We start from the raw sequence: 16237 nt of genomic DNA, 5'->3' as shown, positions 1-16237 counted from the left end.
ACCACAGGAAAAATATCTCTGTCTCCTCTGCTTTATATTTCTGAGAAGTGTGGTAGAGTATGAGTTTCATCTGTGGAGTTGCTATCTGGGTTCAAACTTTACCTTTTCTACTTACCCTGGTGGCTCAGACTGTAAAGAACCTGCCTGCAATGAAGGATACCGGGGTCCAATCCCTGGGTCAGGAAGATCCCCTGGAGAAGGAAATGGCAACCCACTCCAGTATTCCTGCCTGGAGAATCCTATGGACAAGGAGTCTGGCAGGCTACAGTCCATGGGGTTGCAAAAAATCAGACAGGACTGAGCAACTCACACACTTTCTTTACGTACCAGCTGTGTGACATTAATTAACCTCTCTAGGTCTTTGTTTCCTCATACATAAAATGGAGATGACTAAAATACTGTCTGCCGTACATTCCTCTCAGAGTTGTTTTGAGAACTAAATAAATATAACACAGGCTAAGCACTTAGCATGGTGACAGCTGCTGCCGCCGTGTCACTTCAGTCGTGTCCAACTGTGTGCGACCCCACAGACGGCAGCCCACCAGGCTCCCCCGTCCCTGGGCTTCTCCAGGCAAGAGTGCTGCAGTGGGCTGCCATTGCCTTCTCCAAGCATGATGACTGGCAAATAGCAAGCACTGCCCGCCCTGCCATTACTGTTCTCATCACTAGCCTACCTGTCCAAGTCGGGCTCCAGGAATCATTTATGTTTATTGTATCATCTATCTTTTTCATTCCCATAAAATAGGCGGAAAAAAAACAAACAGAAGGGTTCTAACCTAGGCAACAACCTGGCAGCCCATCACATCTCCAAATTTTTATTGATACAGTCTTTACTAAATACAGAGAATTTACATAAAAGAGCTAACACTTAAAGCACTTTTATCCCCATCAGAATTGCTTAAGCTGCTGAAATAATAATAAGTAATAAAAAAAGTTTAAGATGCTGCTTCTTACCTTGGTAAGCCATTTGAAATATATTTGTAAGTTGACTGAATGGTATCCCCATTGAAGGTGTCTTCAGGATTGCTTTGCTGTGATATGTCTGTGACTTTAGTCAAGGGTGATAAAGGAGACTGAGAAAGTACCACTTTGTGGTCTTCTGTCATTTTCAGCTCAAACTGAGGAAGAATGTTATTTAACGTAAAATGTAAAATCCTCCTGGATTATCAGTGAGGCTGGGCATTAATCACAATTTACTTCCCATTATGTAGTGGTTGCTAAATGTGAAATCTCATTAGAAATGAGCAGAGATGAGAACCTAAAGGAAGACAAAAACATGAATCTAAATCTTTGATACTTGCAATACTATTTAAGAAAAAACGAATATTTTTTGCAAAGTATTTTAATTTTGCTATTTGCTAAAACATCGCTATAGGAACCAGAGATCAAATTGCCAACATCATCAAAAAAGCAAGAGACTTCACATCTATTTCTGCTTTATTGACTATGTCAAATACTTTGACTGTATAGATCACAATAAACTGTGGAAAATTCTGAAAGAGATGGGAATACCACACCATCTGACCTGCCTCTTGATACACGTGTATGCAGGTCAGGAAGCAACAGTTAGAACTGGACATGGAACAACTGACTGGTTCCAAATAGGAAAAGGAGTACGTCAAGGCTGTATATTGTCACCCTGCTTATTTAACTTCTATGCAGAGTACATCATGAGAAACGCTGGGCTGGAAGAAGCACAAGCTGGAATCAAGATTGCCGGGAGAAATATCAATAAGCTCAGATATGCAGATGACACCACCCTTATGGCAGAAAGTGAAGAGGAACTAAAGAGCCTCTTGATGAAAGTGAAAGAGGAGAGTGAAAAAGTTAAGGCTTATGGCTCAACATTCAGAAAACGAAGATCATGGCATCCGGTCCCATCACTTCATGGGAAATAGATGGGGAAACAGTGGAAACAGTGGCTGACTTTATTTTTGGGGGGAGAATACACATAAGAACTGTATGAAAAAGAGCTTGATGACCCAGATAATCACAATGGTGTGATCACTCACCTTGAGCCAGACATCCTGGAATGTGAAGTCAAGTGGGCCTTAGAAAGCATCACTACGAACAAAGCTAGTGGAGGTGATGGAATTGCAGTGGAGCTATTTCAAATCCTGAAAGATGATGCTGTGAAAGTGCTGCACTCAACATGCCAGCAAATTTGGAAAACTCAGCAGTGGCCACAGGACTGGAAAATGTAAGTTTTCATTCCAATCCCAAAGAAAGGCAATGCCAAAGAATGCTCAAACTACCGCACAATTGCACCCATCTCACACGCTAGTAAAGTAATGCTCAAAATTCTCCAAGCCAGGCTTCAGCAATATGTGAACCATGAACTTCCTGATGTTCAAGCTGGTTTTAGAAAAGGCAGAGGAACCGAGAGACCAAATTGCCAACATCCGCTGGATCATCGAAAAAGCAAGGGACTTCCAGAAAAACATCTATTTCTGCTTTATTGACTATGCCAAAGCCTTTCACTGTGTGGATCACAATAAACTGTGGACAATTCTGAAAGAGATGGGAATACCAGACCACCTGACCTGCCTCTTGAGAAATCTGTATGCAGGTCAGGAAGCAACAGTTAGAACTGAACATGGAACAACAGACTGGTTCCAAATAGGAAAAGGAGTACGTCAAGGCTGTATATTGTCACCCTGCTTATTTAACTTATATGCAGAGTACATCATGAGAAACGCTGGGCTGGAAGAAGCACAAGCTGGAATCAAGACTGCCGGGAGAAATATCAATAACATCAGATATGCAGATGACACCACTCTTATAGCAGAGAGTGAAGAAGAACTAAAAAGCCTCTTGATGAAAGTGAAAGTGGAGAGTGGAAAAGTTGGCTTAAAACTCAACATTCAGAAAATGAAGATCATGGCATCCGGTCCCATCACTTCATGGGAAATAGATGGGGAAACAGTGGAAACAGTGTCAGACTTTATTTTTTTGGGCTCCAAAATCACTGCAGATGGTGACTACAGCCATGAAATTAAAAGACGCTTACTCCTTGGAAGGAAAGTTATGACCAACCTAGATAGCATATTAAAAAGCAGAGACATTACTTTGCCAACAAAGGTTCATCTAGTCAAGGCTATGGTTTTTCCAGTGGTCATGTATGGATGTGACAGTTGGGCTATGAAGAAGGCTGAGTGCCAAAGAATTGATGCTTTTGAACTGTGGTGTTGGAGAAGACTCTTGAGAGTCCCTTGGACTGCAAGGAGATCCAACCAGTCCATTCTGAAGGAGATCAGCCCTGGGATTTCTTTGGAAGAAATTATGCTAAAGCTGAAACTCCAGTACTTTGTCCACCTCATGCGAAGAGTTGACTCATTGGAAAAGACTCTGATGCTGGGAGGGATTGGGGGCAGGAGGAGAAGGGGAAGACAGAGGATGAGATGGCTGGATGGCATCACTGACTCGATGGTCGTGAGTCTGGGTGAACTCCGGGAGTTGGTGATAGACAGGCGGGCCTGGAGTGCTGCAATTAATGGGGTCACAAAGAGTCAGACACGACTGAGCGACTGAACTGAACTGAACTGAAAATCACTGCAGATGGTGACTGCAGCCATGAAATTAAGACACTTACTCCTTGGATGGAAAATTATGACCAACCTAGATAGCATATTAAAAAGGAGGGACATTACTTTGCCAACAAAGGTTCGTCTAGTCAAGGCTATGGTTTTTCCAGTGGTCATGTATGGATGTGAGAGTTGGACTGTGAAGAAAGCTGAGTGCCGAAGACTTGATGCTTTTGAACTGTGTTGTTGGAGAAGACTCTTGAGAGTCCCTTGGACTACAAGGAGATCCAACCAGTCCATTCTAAAGGAGATCAGCCCTGGGTGTTCTTTGGAAGGAATGAAGCTAAAGCTGAAACTCCAATTCTTTGGCTACCTCATGTGAAGAGTTGACTCATTGGAAAAGACTCTGATGCTGGGAGGGATTGGGGGCAGGAGGAGAAGGGGACGACAGAGGATGAGATGGCTGGACGGCATCACTGACTCAATGGACGTGAGTTTGAGTGAACTCCGGGGGTTGGTGATGGACAGTCCGGCCTGGAGTGCTGCAATTCATGGGGTCACAAAGAGTTGGACACAACTGAGTGACTGAACTGAACTGAACTGATACATACATATGTAAAACCAAATAATTTTGCTATATACCTAAAATTAACACAGTATTATAGATCAACTATACTTCAATTAAAAAAAAGGAATTGAATGGAAATAAGTTTAAGGAAAAATAAGAAAGATATAACATTTTCAGCTGTTGAAGAAGAGCTTCTTAATATTTTTACTGTTTTAAAATCCCAGTAGCATTCAGGCCATGAACATGTGACATACTGTCATGCCTGAAAACAAGAAAGCTATTAAAGCCAAGTGGGGCATGCCAAAAGGACATGGGGACCAACTTGAAGGGAATTCCAGGGGGCAAAGATGGGGCACTCTGAACACTGAACAAAAAAAAAGGAAAAGATCAGGAGTTCCCTAGTCGTCTAGTGGTTAAGACTGCAGGCTTCCACTGCAGGGGGCACAGGTTCAGTCTCTGGTTTGGAGAGTTAGGATCCCACATGCCACGTGGCTTTTACTTCAGTCAAGGAGAAGATTGAAACATTCAGTTCAGTTCAGTTCAGTCCCTCAGTCGTGTCCGACTCTCTGCGACCCCATGAATTGCAGCATGCCAGGCCTCCCTGTCCATCACCAACTCCCGGAGTTCACTCAGACTCACGTCCATCGAGTCAGTGATGCTATCCAGCCATCTCATCTTCTGTCTTCCCCTTCTCTTCCTGCCCCCAATCCCTCCCAGCATCAGAGTCTTTTCCAATGAGTCAGCTCTTCGCATGAGGTGGTCAAAGTATCAGAGTTTCAGTTTCAGCATTAGTCCTTGCAATGAATATTCAGGACTGATTTTCTTTAGGATTAACTGGTTTGATCTCCTTGCAGTCCAAGGGACTCTTCAAGAGTCTTCTCCAACACCACAGTTCAAAAGCATCAATTCTTTGGTGCTCAGTTTTCTTCATAGTCCAACTCTCACATTCATACATGACTACTAGAAAAACCAAGCTTTGACTAGATGGACCTTTATCAGCAAAGAATGTCTCTGCTTTTTAATATGCTGTCTAGATTTGTCATAGCTCTTCTTCCAAGAAACAAGTGTCTATTAATTTCATGGCTGCAGTCACCAGCTGCAGTGATTTTAGAGCCCAAGAAAATAGTCTCTCACTGTTTCCATTGTTTCCCCATCTGTTTGCCATGAAGTGATGGGACCAGATGCTATGATCTTAGTTTTTTGAAAGTTGAGTTTTAAGCCAGCTTTTTCACTCTCCCCTTTCACTTTCATCAAGAGGTTCTTTAGTTCTTTTTCACTTTCTCCCTTAAGGGTGGTGTCATCTGTGTATTTTAGGTTACTGATATTTCTCCTAGCAATCTTGATTCCAGCTTGTGCTTCATCCAGCCCTGCATTTTGCATGATGTAATCTGCATATAAATCAAATAAGCAGGGTGACAATATACAGCCTTGATGTACTCCTTTCCCAATTTGGAACCAGTTCATTGTTCCATGTCCGGTTCTAACTGTTGCCTCTTGACCTGCATACAGATTTCTCAGGAGGCAGATAATGTGGTCTGGTACTCCCATCTCTAAGAATTTTCCACAGTTTCTTGTGATCCACACAGTCAAAGGCTTTGGCATAGTCAATAAAGCAGAAGTAGATGTTTTTCTGAAACTCTCTTGCCTTTTCTATGATCCAATGGCTGTTGGCAATTTGATCTCTGGTTCCTCTGCCTTTTCTAAATCCAGCTTGAACATCTGGAAGTTCTCAGTTCACATACTGTTGAGTCTAGCTTGGAGAATTTTGAGCATTACTTTGCTAGTGTGTGAGATGAGGTTAGCTGCCATTAGTCTCCCTCCAAAGCTGAAACAATGTTTCCAAACCACAGTAGAAGCTATTATATCCTGTTGCACCCTCAGATCTATAGGATATTATCAAGGTAGATAATGACCTTGGTTCAGGAGATCATGTAAGTTGCTGCTACACTCAAGCTTATTAGGAGACACCTGGAAGGCCACCCTTTCAGATATCTCATTTGATCACTGCAGATGGTAACTGCAGCCATGAAATTAAAAGATGCTTGCTCCTTGGAAAAAAATCTATGACCAACCTAGACAGCGTATTAAAAAGCAGAGACATTACTTTGCCAACAAAAGTCTGTCTAGTCAAAGCTATGGTTTTTCCAGTAGTCATGCATGGATGTGATAGTTGGACTATAAGGAAAGCTGAGCACTGAAGAATTGATGCTTTTGAACTGTGGTGTTCGAGAAGACTCTTGAGAGTCCTTTGGACTGCAAAGAGATCAAATCAGTCAATCCTAAAGGAAATCAGTCCTGAATATTCATTGCAAGGACTGATGCTGAAGCTGAAACTCCGATACTTTGGCCACCTGATTCAAAGAACGAACTTCTTAGAAAAGACCCTGATGCTGGGAAAGACTGAAGCCAGGAGGAAAAGGGGACGAAAGAGGATGAGATGGTTGGATGGCATCACCGACTCAATGGACATGAGTCTGAGTAAGCTCCGGGAGTTGGTGATGGACAGAGAAGCCTGGCGTACTGCAGTCGATGGGGTCACAAAAGAGTTGGACACAACTGAGCGACTGAACCGAACTGAAGGCTATCAGAACTATGGTTGGTAGAGCAGTTCTTGTAAATTCTTATCACATTATTACCACTCATTGTTATGATAAATAAAATACAAACAAGGCATCCTGGTGGCCCTCCAAATGTGTTTTCCTTAATGCTACTTTTCTAATTCCTGATCCCATCATCTATTCATTCAATCATCAAATATTTGTTAAGCACCAACTGTTACCAGAGTTAAAAAAAAAAAAAGGCAATGAATTCAGTGTTGAATTAGACAATATTATTCCTTCACTAGCTGAATTTTTCTTATAATGAATGTACTCAATTTTAATTAACTTTTCTTATTAAAAACAATTTGAATGATGATAACTGTAGTTATTACAGAAATCCCCACATTAAAATTGGAAAGAAAAGTATAGAAAATAAAATTCCTTACAATCTCCTACCCTTGGAGTTAGCCACCATTATAACTTTTCAGTATTTGTTTTCTGGTTTTTGTCAATGACTTTACAGAGACATAGATTTCTCTTAAAACAAAAATGTGACTAAATAAATTAAAACCCAGTTCATATACAGCTAATGAGAATATTCTGATGTTATTAAATATTTGTTGCTGCTAAGTCACTTCAGTCGTGTCCGACTCCGTGCGACCCCATAGACGGCAGCCCAATAGGCTCCCCCGTCCCTGGGATTCTCCAGGCAAGAATACTGGAGTGGGTTGCCATTTCCTTCTCCAATATTTGTTGAGAACATGATATTTTAATTATTTAATATCTTAGTTGGTTGTTCCAAATACTTCTTACTGCAAATAAAGCTCTGATTTTTGTTCACATCTTTGACCATATAATTGAACAGTTCCTTAAGAAGTTGTGGAAGTTAAATTTCCAGATTATAGTAGTTGAACAATTTTAAAGCTGCTGATGTGTTATCTCCAAGGTGAATTGCTTTTTAGAATTTCTACCAATTTCTAAAACTAGAGAAATAGTATATGAAAGCCAATCTAACAGCACTCGTTACTGGAATAAAATATTTCTTAGCCTTACCAATTTAAGAATAATTTTCTGACTGGTAGTGAAAATTTAATTTAATAATTACCATTATATAAAGTTTTCATCAGATCATTACCCAAGGAGGAATATTGGAATAATCAGTGAGATTTTATGGATGGACCTGGAGGGTGTTACGTGTAGTGAAATAAGTCAGACAAAGAAAGACAAATGCTGTATGTTACCACTTGTAGGTCGAATCTAAAATATAAAACAAATGAATGGATATAACAAAGCAGAAAGAGACTCACAGATATAGAGAACAAACTAGTGTTACCAGTGGAGAGATGGAAGGGATCTGGGATAAGATAGGGACAGGGAATAAACTACTGTGTATAAAATAAATAAGCTACAAGGACAGACTGTACAGCTCAGGGCCCATAACCAATATTTTCTAATAACTCTAAATGAAGCATAATCTATAAAAATTTTGAATCACTATGTCATACACTTAAAACTAATATAATGTTATAAGTCATCCCTACCTCAAATAAATATCAAATAAATACCATTATTTAAATTTTTTATGATACCAATACTCAAGGAGGAATACCAAGGGATAATCAGTGAGATTTTATGAACTACAAATAATTTTAATTCTACTTAGGAAACCATTTAATTAAAAGAAGAAATTCTTGATATATAGGATATATGTTAAACTTTCAGATCTTTTAAAGATAACTGAGTTCAAAATATCTAATTAGCCCAATGCCCCCTTTCCCATATACTTATGATAACATATCCAATTATCTTGAAAAAGGCAATTAAAATTACTATTAATAATCTTAATGCTAGGACATGTTATAATTCATTTGATAATTACATTTCCCACAAAGATACTGTCAACATAAACTGTGAAACTGCAGATCCATCCTGTTTACAAGTATCAGAGACAATATGCTCACTATTCTGTTGTACTTAAATGTTGTATTGCAGTTTTTCTTAACAGGTAATACGTGACATGAAACATGTCTCATTTTATGCTTCATAATTTCCATTCTGATGTTTAACATTAAGAAATTATATTTATGTATCACACATGTCAGAAAATTTAAATAATTAAAGCAAGAAAAATAATAGTAATTGTGTCTTTCAAGTACAAAATATAAATCTTTTATTCATAGATAAAGAACCATCTGTGATCAGAAATGCCAACTATTCATATTTTCTGATTCATATAGCTAGCATTAAGTATTTCTGTCTGTATTCATGTTTTATATTTTCAGAAATTTGGTGTGAATCAAAATATTGTTATACAAATAAGAAAAAATCAAGAGAGTACCTTTCAACATTGATTCATAAGTTTTGAAAATTCATTATTTCTATTCTTCATTCTGATTTTTATAACAAGGAAAAGAAAAATGTAATTGTTTTGATTTCAAAAACATACTACAGGAAAAGGTACTATTCAAGCTGGGCTGAAGTTTACACTATTTATTGCTATTTTTCTTAAAAATATGCATTAGAATAAATATTTTTCTAAACACCAAAGTAAATACAATACACGGTTCTGGCATATTTATTTTTTTGAAAAGGCACTCTGAATCTTAGACAACATAAATACTAGGCAGTCTGGTGGTTGCCATAGTAACAAGTAAATAGGAGCATAAAAATACATGCAGTTTTTCAAATGTATACACTTTTTTTCATAAATATGCATATTTTATAGGAAAAGAATTCAACCTTTGCTTTAGCTCCCCATTTAGAGAGAGGAACACCTAATTCTTTAGAAATGAAAGATTATCACATAGAATGGAGCAGGCTCAAAAATGTTTTTGAATGCTACATGGGAAGTCTTAAGGTTTGTAAGTCAATATTCCAAAATGAAGGCAGGAAAAAAACTCCTTTCCTTTCTATGTTACTTTAACAGTCAGTTCTTTAGGTAAGGATAAAATTACATAAACTTCTTTATCTCCCAAGCATGAAATTTCCTTCTATTTTGCATAAGTTTATTATTCACATGCGTTAAATGGAGCACTTGACCATGGAAAACTGAAAGCCCAGTTGATCACAAAGAAACCTCAAAAGTTAACACTAACCCATGAGCTACTACTTGAACAAATGATTTGAAAATCTTTGTGCCTGTGTGGTAAATTGGAATTTAAGAAGTTATTTCCGTTCTTAGTTTTCTCCTTTTATTAAAATACCATTTCTGGTTTACAGGTATCATAGAAGACACAGAAGTATATTGATTTTGTGTTCTGGATTTTATACTTCCAGTGTAAGAGGGATAGGATACATTTTCTAGAGCCAGAGAGAGAAGTGGTTCTAAAAACCATCATGTGAAGTTTGGAAGCCACTGCAAGGTTTGGTACACCAACCAAAACAGAACAGGAGAGCTGCTCAATTCAGTGGGAAACAAATCCTTCAAATCTGATTACATAAATGTGTACTTCCAATTTGTTTCAATAACAACTATTACGGAACATTCTCTTGGAAAATTTACAAAATTTGAAATATCACCTTCTAGGCAGGGTGCCAAATATGAGATTAACAAAAGGGTTCACCTTAATATCATTTTCTGATAGACTGGCAGGTCGCATTATCAAGTAATAAGAAAACAGTGTAATCTATTTAAGTGTTGTAAGCCTTTTTAGTCTATTCTCCAATCTAGTACAGGAGTAAATGGCTTAGGAAGAAAGTAATTCAAATATTGTCTTTAAAGCTAAGCCAACAGATGTTGACATATCTCCTCTCTCTTGCGGTCCTATTTCAGGACTGAGTCAATGTCTTTTCTAATGACTAGGCAGGAATCTTGGCCTCCTTTATGTTTTAGCTCTATCAGATAGCTGAAATTTCTGAAATTAAAAAGAAATTTTTTTCCTTAGTTCTCTTTCCAACTTGCTGACCTTTCATTTCTCTAGGGAATTAAATGACTTGTTGCTTCAGTTAAGTGACATTGTACTGGTGTGCATGCGTGCTAAGTCACTTCGTGCATGAGTGTATGCTAAGTCGCTTCGGTTTGTGTCTGACTCTTTGCTACCCTATGGACTATAGCCCACCAGGCTCCTCTGTCCATGGGATTCTCCAGGCAAAAATACTGGAGTGAGCTGCCATTTCCTTCTCCAGCTAAGTCACATCAGTCATGTCCTACTCTTTGTGACTGTGGACTGCAGCCCACCAGGCTCCTCTATCCATGAGATTCTCCAGGCAAAAATATTGGATTGGTTGCCCTGCTTTCCTCCAGGGGATCTTTCCAACCCTGGGGATCGAACCCACATCTTTTACCATCTACTGCACAGGCAGGCGGGTTTTTTTTAACCGTCAGTGCCAGCTGGGAAGCCTGTTGTACTGATACAACGTATAAACCCATTTTAGACAGAAATTTTGAGAGGGAAAGTGGGAATGCTTTGTGAATGACTTAAACGGATCCTCTATGACTAAATGATAAGTAACATTTATCACAACATAAGTGGTGTTTAAATATAAATTGAAACATTGGAACTTGAAGAGTGTAAAGAATAGCTGCTATTTGGTTAGAAAGGGAGACTGTAAGGAAGATCAAGTGTATGTGTGGGGAAATGAACCAGGTTTTCAAGGAGCAAGGTAACTAGAGAAGATACAGCTATTTATGATTTACAATTTAGGACTATTTGTTTTTTCTCAGCTGTTGATTTGCCTGCAATGCTGTGGTTTGACAGCCCAGTTTCCTATAAACTCAGATACAGCTAGCTGTTCTGTGTCACAGTAAAAATATGTAAAATTTCTAAACCAATTCTTCTAAAGAGAGAAAGGGAGACTTTGGCCAAAAGTCAAGTAAGTACATATGTTGGTTGGTGGTATGTGAGAAGTGGAAAGAGAAGAATTGGCTGGGCTATACAAAGGATCAACTTAACATGTGGGCTAAGAGGAGATAAAGAATATCAGCAGAAAGGAGTTGAGGGCAATGGGAATTATCACTCTGATTCCATAAAATGTACTAGTTGGGCCTGCTCTGTAGAATAAAATCTGGGAGGGTATCAGACACAAATGATAATACAGTTGAAAAGCTTAGCCAGTAAAAATATTAAATTGGGCTACCAAACAATAGGGTCTCAATGCTTTTTACTGATAATTTGCTTTTATCATCCTGATATCTGACTTTTCCCTGAATAAACATGTAATGAGTTTCAGATGACTCTCCTCAACTTTCCAGAACACAAAAAGGTCATTTGTGAAGATCTGCTGGTTTAATTTCATATACATAAAATTGAATATAAAGGAGAAAAATTCCTAAAAAGCATGCAAAAAGTCAGTTTTCACTGACTTTTGGTCATATTATCATATGGATTATGACCTTCATAAATAAATATGGATCCAGGATGGCATGCCTCTCTGAGAGATGACATGCCACAGAGCAATCCATAGCAAAAGGTCCAAAAGACAAGACTGAAGCAAGACATGGCTTTACTAGCATAATTCAGCTCTATTCATTAAGTACATATTGATTATCAGCTAATAATTAGAGATATCAAAATATAACTTATTTTGGTATATTGATCCAAATACACTTCTAAACATGTCAAATGCTTTATGCTTATCAATTCTTCCTATACCAAAGACTATTATCTAGTTTCTGGACCAAATTTTGCTACCTCTCAAGGCTGAGAACCAAGTAACAATACACTTGAGTCTTGATGACTGGCTTAACCTCATCTCCCTGAAGCAAGAAACTGGGGAAACAGAATATATACTGGATTAAGACTAAAAGAACTGTTCCAGAGGACTCAGAAAAATCTTTTACAGCTGGTTACTCTTTCTTATCTTATTTTGTAGGATCACCTGACTTTAAACTCAGACTAATATAAGATCTAAATCCAAGTATATATTTTTTGTAATGATATATCTGAATTTTGCATATATGTATATCAACAAAATTCACTATTTCATTTTTTAAATTAGTTTCTTAAAATTTCTGAACTTAAATACATATATGTCTATTGTACTATGAAATAATTTTTCCTTTTCTTATACTGAAAAGTTATTTCAGTTACCACAAATGTAGCTATAATCTGAAGAGAATTAATTTAATATTCACAGACACTAACACTGCAGATCAGAATTTACACTACAGACAAATATTTAAAAGAAGTTATATAGTCTTTCAAATTAATATATCTGTCTTTCTCTTATGCTCCTGCTTCACCTGCAGCACATCAGACAAGGTAATAATTTATGATAATCATATGAAAATATACAATTAATATTCATCACCTCTCATTCCTCATCACTTTAGATGATCAGTAATGCAGAGTGAAAATGCTGTCAGATTTCTAATTGCTTTGTAATGGGCTTGAAACAGGGAAATCATTAAAGGCAAACAATCTGTCATTTGTCTGTTACTTTAACTATCTATCACACAAAAAACTCATTAAAGAAATTGCTAATGAGCAACAAAAGACTGTACTCATGCCATGTCTACAGTTGATTAAAAGTAATACTATGAATAGCTTAAAATATTTTAAAAATATGATTTGTTTGTGGAAATTCATCAGAAAACATCTATTCTTCAGTATATTTTTTAAGCTATGTGGTTTCATTATTTTGGCATCTAATCCATCATTGCAGAAATCCCTTTAACATGTAAGAGTTGTTTCTCATCACTCTCTAAATAATTAAAATGAATGGTTGAAAGAAGTTGAAATGCTAAATGTGTTTATTGCTACTAAACTGACACAAGTAATAAAACTAGTTCTAGAGTAATCCTGAGGCTAAGGAAGAATCTATTTTAAAATTTGTTTTTTACCCTCCCATCTCTGTGGATTTGAACTGTTGAAGTTGCAAAGCTTCACTCATCTTAAATATACCTATCATTACATAAAATTATATTCAACTATTGAAACTGAGCATATAAACATTAAAGACTACATAATAACATTATCTATTTTGAAAATTTAAAAGATAGTACCAACACTAAAATGTTTCATAATATTATTTCAAATAATTTTGGAGGGGAAAACAAATCATTCCTTTAAATGAGTATATCAAATTTTACATGTCTTTATATGGTCCATTTCAATATGAGGTACTTAGTATTAAAAAAATTCAACAATAATGATGCTAATCTAGTTTAAAAACAGAAAATGCAGAAATGTTTTGTTGGTTATTGAGTTCAGTTGCATTTTATTTTAGAAAAAAATAGAGTAAACAAAGATAACAGTGTTACACAGTATGTTTTTCATTTTGCTAATAATGATTAATTAAATCACGAATTTATTTTCTATAGCAAAACATAGAATCTTAAAGTCAAATTTCTTTAAGTGTGTAGACCTATTCATATATATTGGAATATACCCGCAATTAAGAACCTAAATGCAAACCTGGCATGTTTAGCCAGGTGCTATGGTTGACACACAGGAGTGAATTCCAAGTTGACTTCAAAAGGTTCCATAACACTCTAGAAACATCTTCATTATACACTCTAATTGACTTAAACAGACTTCATATCAACTGTTTAACACATTTTAACCTACAAATTAACACCCTTTGATCATTCAAATTAACCTTTCTTCTGTGAGTCAATTACATGACAAAAATAAAATAAACTTTAAAAAAATTCAGGTTTAAGAAACCAAAATGGAAGACTAAAATGCTAGAGCATATTAATGCATATCACTGCATGGTTTGAAGAGATCATTACAAGGTTTCAAAGTGGTCATCAGACACGAGAAAGGGATAAAAAAAGTGAATGGGGAAATAAGAAGTTGGTATTTATTATGGTTACTAAGGAGAAACAGAAGATAGTTTATACTCAGTGTTGTTAATAGGTTCATGGAACAATTAAAATGTCAGATGTGAAGAAGCTTGGAAGACAAGAACAAAAATTCCAAATAACTGAAGGTCTTTAGGAAATCTGAAACCAGCTCAAAAGAACACTGACATGACCGAAGTGAAACACACAGGAAAAACACAGCCACAGGTACAGTGACAGTGAAAAGTATTTACCGCTTGGTCTCCCCTGCTTAGTGCACTGACTTGCTTAAACCCAGTGAATGTTCACTGATGATTACTGTTGAAAGACAGGAGAGAGAATAGATCAGGTGAAGACAACCAGAGAAAGGAAAAAACTATTTCTAAAAGGTGAGGTAGGACTGTTCATTAGAGCTGATTCTCAATACTGTCTAAAGCTTTATGATAATTGGCCAGAAAAGAAAATGAGGAAATTTCTCTAATTCTAGCCATTCATCTCTCCTCTCTGTCAGAGCGTTATTTAAAACTTAACACTTCCATATATCTTCCTGGATTAGCCTCATTTTGATTCAAGGATTTCAATCATTCAAGTAATCTGCCTTATTCTATTCGCATAACCACAAGTTATTAACTATCACAGTTAACCTTTATTTCCTCTGGCATAGCACTTTGCACAGTTATTTCAGTTGCCTGTCTGTCTACCCAGATAAACTTTAAGATTTTGATAGAGCTACAGCCAACTCTATCTTGTATTTTTTGTAACAGTGTACAATAAATATTTGTTGAGTAAATGGATAGGTGAATGAAGGCTATGTATGTACTATGTCGGAGGAGGCAATGGCACCCCACTCCAGTACTCTTGCCTGGAAAATCCCATGGATGGAGGAGCCTGGTAGGCTGCAGTCCATGGGGTCGCTAGGAGTCAAACACAACTGAGCGACTTCACTTTCACTTTTCACTTTCACGCATTGGAGAAGGAAATGACAACCCACTCCAGTGTTCTTGCCTGGAGAATCCCAGGGACGGGGGAGCCTGGTGGGCTGCCGTCTATGGGGTCACACAGAGTTGGACACGACTGAAGTGACTTAGCAGCTTAGCAGCATGTACTATTTACTTGTGTCTTTTTTTGTTTTTAATTCATTACTAGCTAATAGACTCCAGGTGGGGTCTATTGGCCCTGGTGGCGGGGGGTAGGGGGGTCATCTAGTTTTCATATATAACCACAATATTGCAGTACTTAAAAATAGATATAGTTTAGTTAACTGATAGGAAAAATCTTAAAAATTCAGAGGTAAATAAGATCAAGGATATAAAAGAAGAGTTGGTAATGAAATCAGTGGAAAGAGCCAAGTAAATATAATCCTAGGATAAGAAATAATTAATAGAAGTATGCTGAATGTTTTACAAATATCCACAAGTAAGAAGCATAATTCACAAATATGATCTCATGATTAAGAATTTGTTAATGTATGGTGGACATAAGTAAGTTTATGCATGGGCAAAGGGCTGAAGCAACAAATTGAATAAGAATGTGATTGCTGTATCTGTATCAGCATCTGTATCTGTACCTGCATCTGATATCTGTATCTGCATCTGTATCTATATCTCTGCATCTACATCTAACTCTATATATAGCACTTGATGAATCATCTTGAAATTAAATATTTGATGTATGCCTATTTCACTTATGCTAGATGTTGATTATTCAGGAATTAAGAGGTTTCTGCCTGTGCGCTTAATGTATCTGGCAAACTACAGTTCAACAAACATTTGGGTTTGGTTTCATTTTTCCAATTCAATAGTCTGTGGCTTTCATTTGCTTTGTTTAGAAATTCCTAAAATACTGTTATGAATTCTTAATATTCTGATGTATCAAAACT

At 37.1% G+C, this 16237-nt stretch overlaps 1 protein-coding gene across 1 annotated transcript in view; it reads right to left on the bottom strand.

Annotated features, from left to right (window-relative positions):
- DCDC1 (doublecortin domain containing 1) overlaps positions 1-16237 on the bottom strand; it is a 469967-nt gene that overhangs the window by 449147 nt on the left and 4583 nt on the right. The window contains exon 2 of the mRNA XM_006060826.3: positions 955-1258. Within this exon, the coding sequence (XP_006060888.3) occupies positions 955-1106 (152 nt within the window). The 5' untranslated portion in view covers positions 1107-1258. The remainder of the gene's footprint in view (positions 1-954; positions 1259-16237) is intronic.

This window comes from Bubalus bubalis, chromosome 16 (genome assembly GCF_019923935.1).
Source record: "Bubalus bubalis isolate 160015118507 breed Murrah chromosome 16, NDDB_SH_1, whole genome shotgun sequence".
NCBI classification, from domain to species: domain Eukaryota; kingdom Metazoa; phylum Chordata; class Mammalia; order Artiodactyla; family Bovidae; genus Bubalus; species Bubalus bubalis.
The sequence above is the reverse complement of the archived record's forward strand: the minus strand, read 5'-3'. Positions and strand labels throughout refer to the sequence as shown.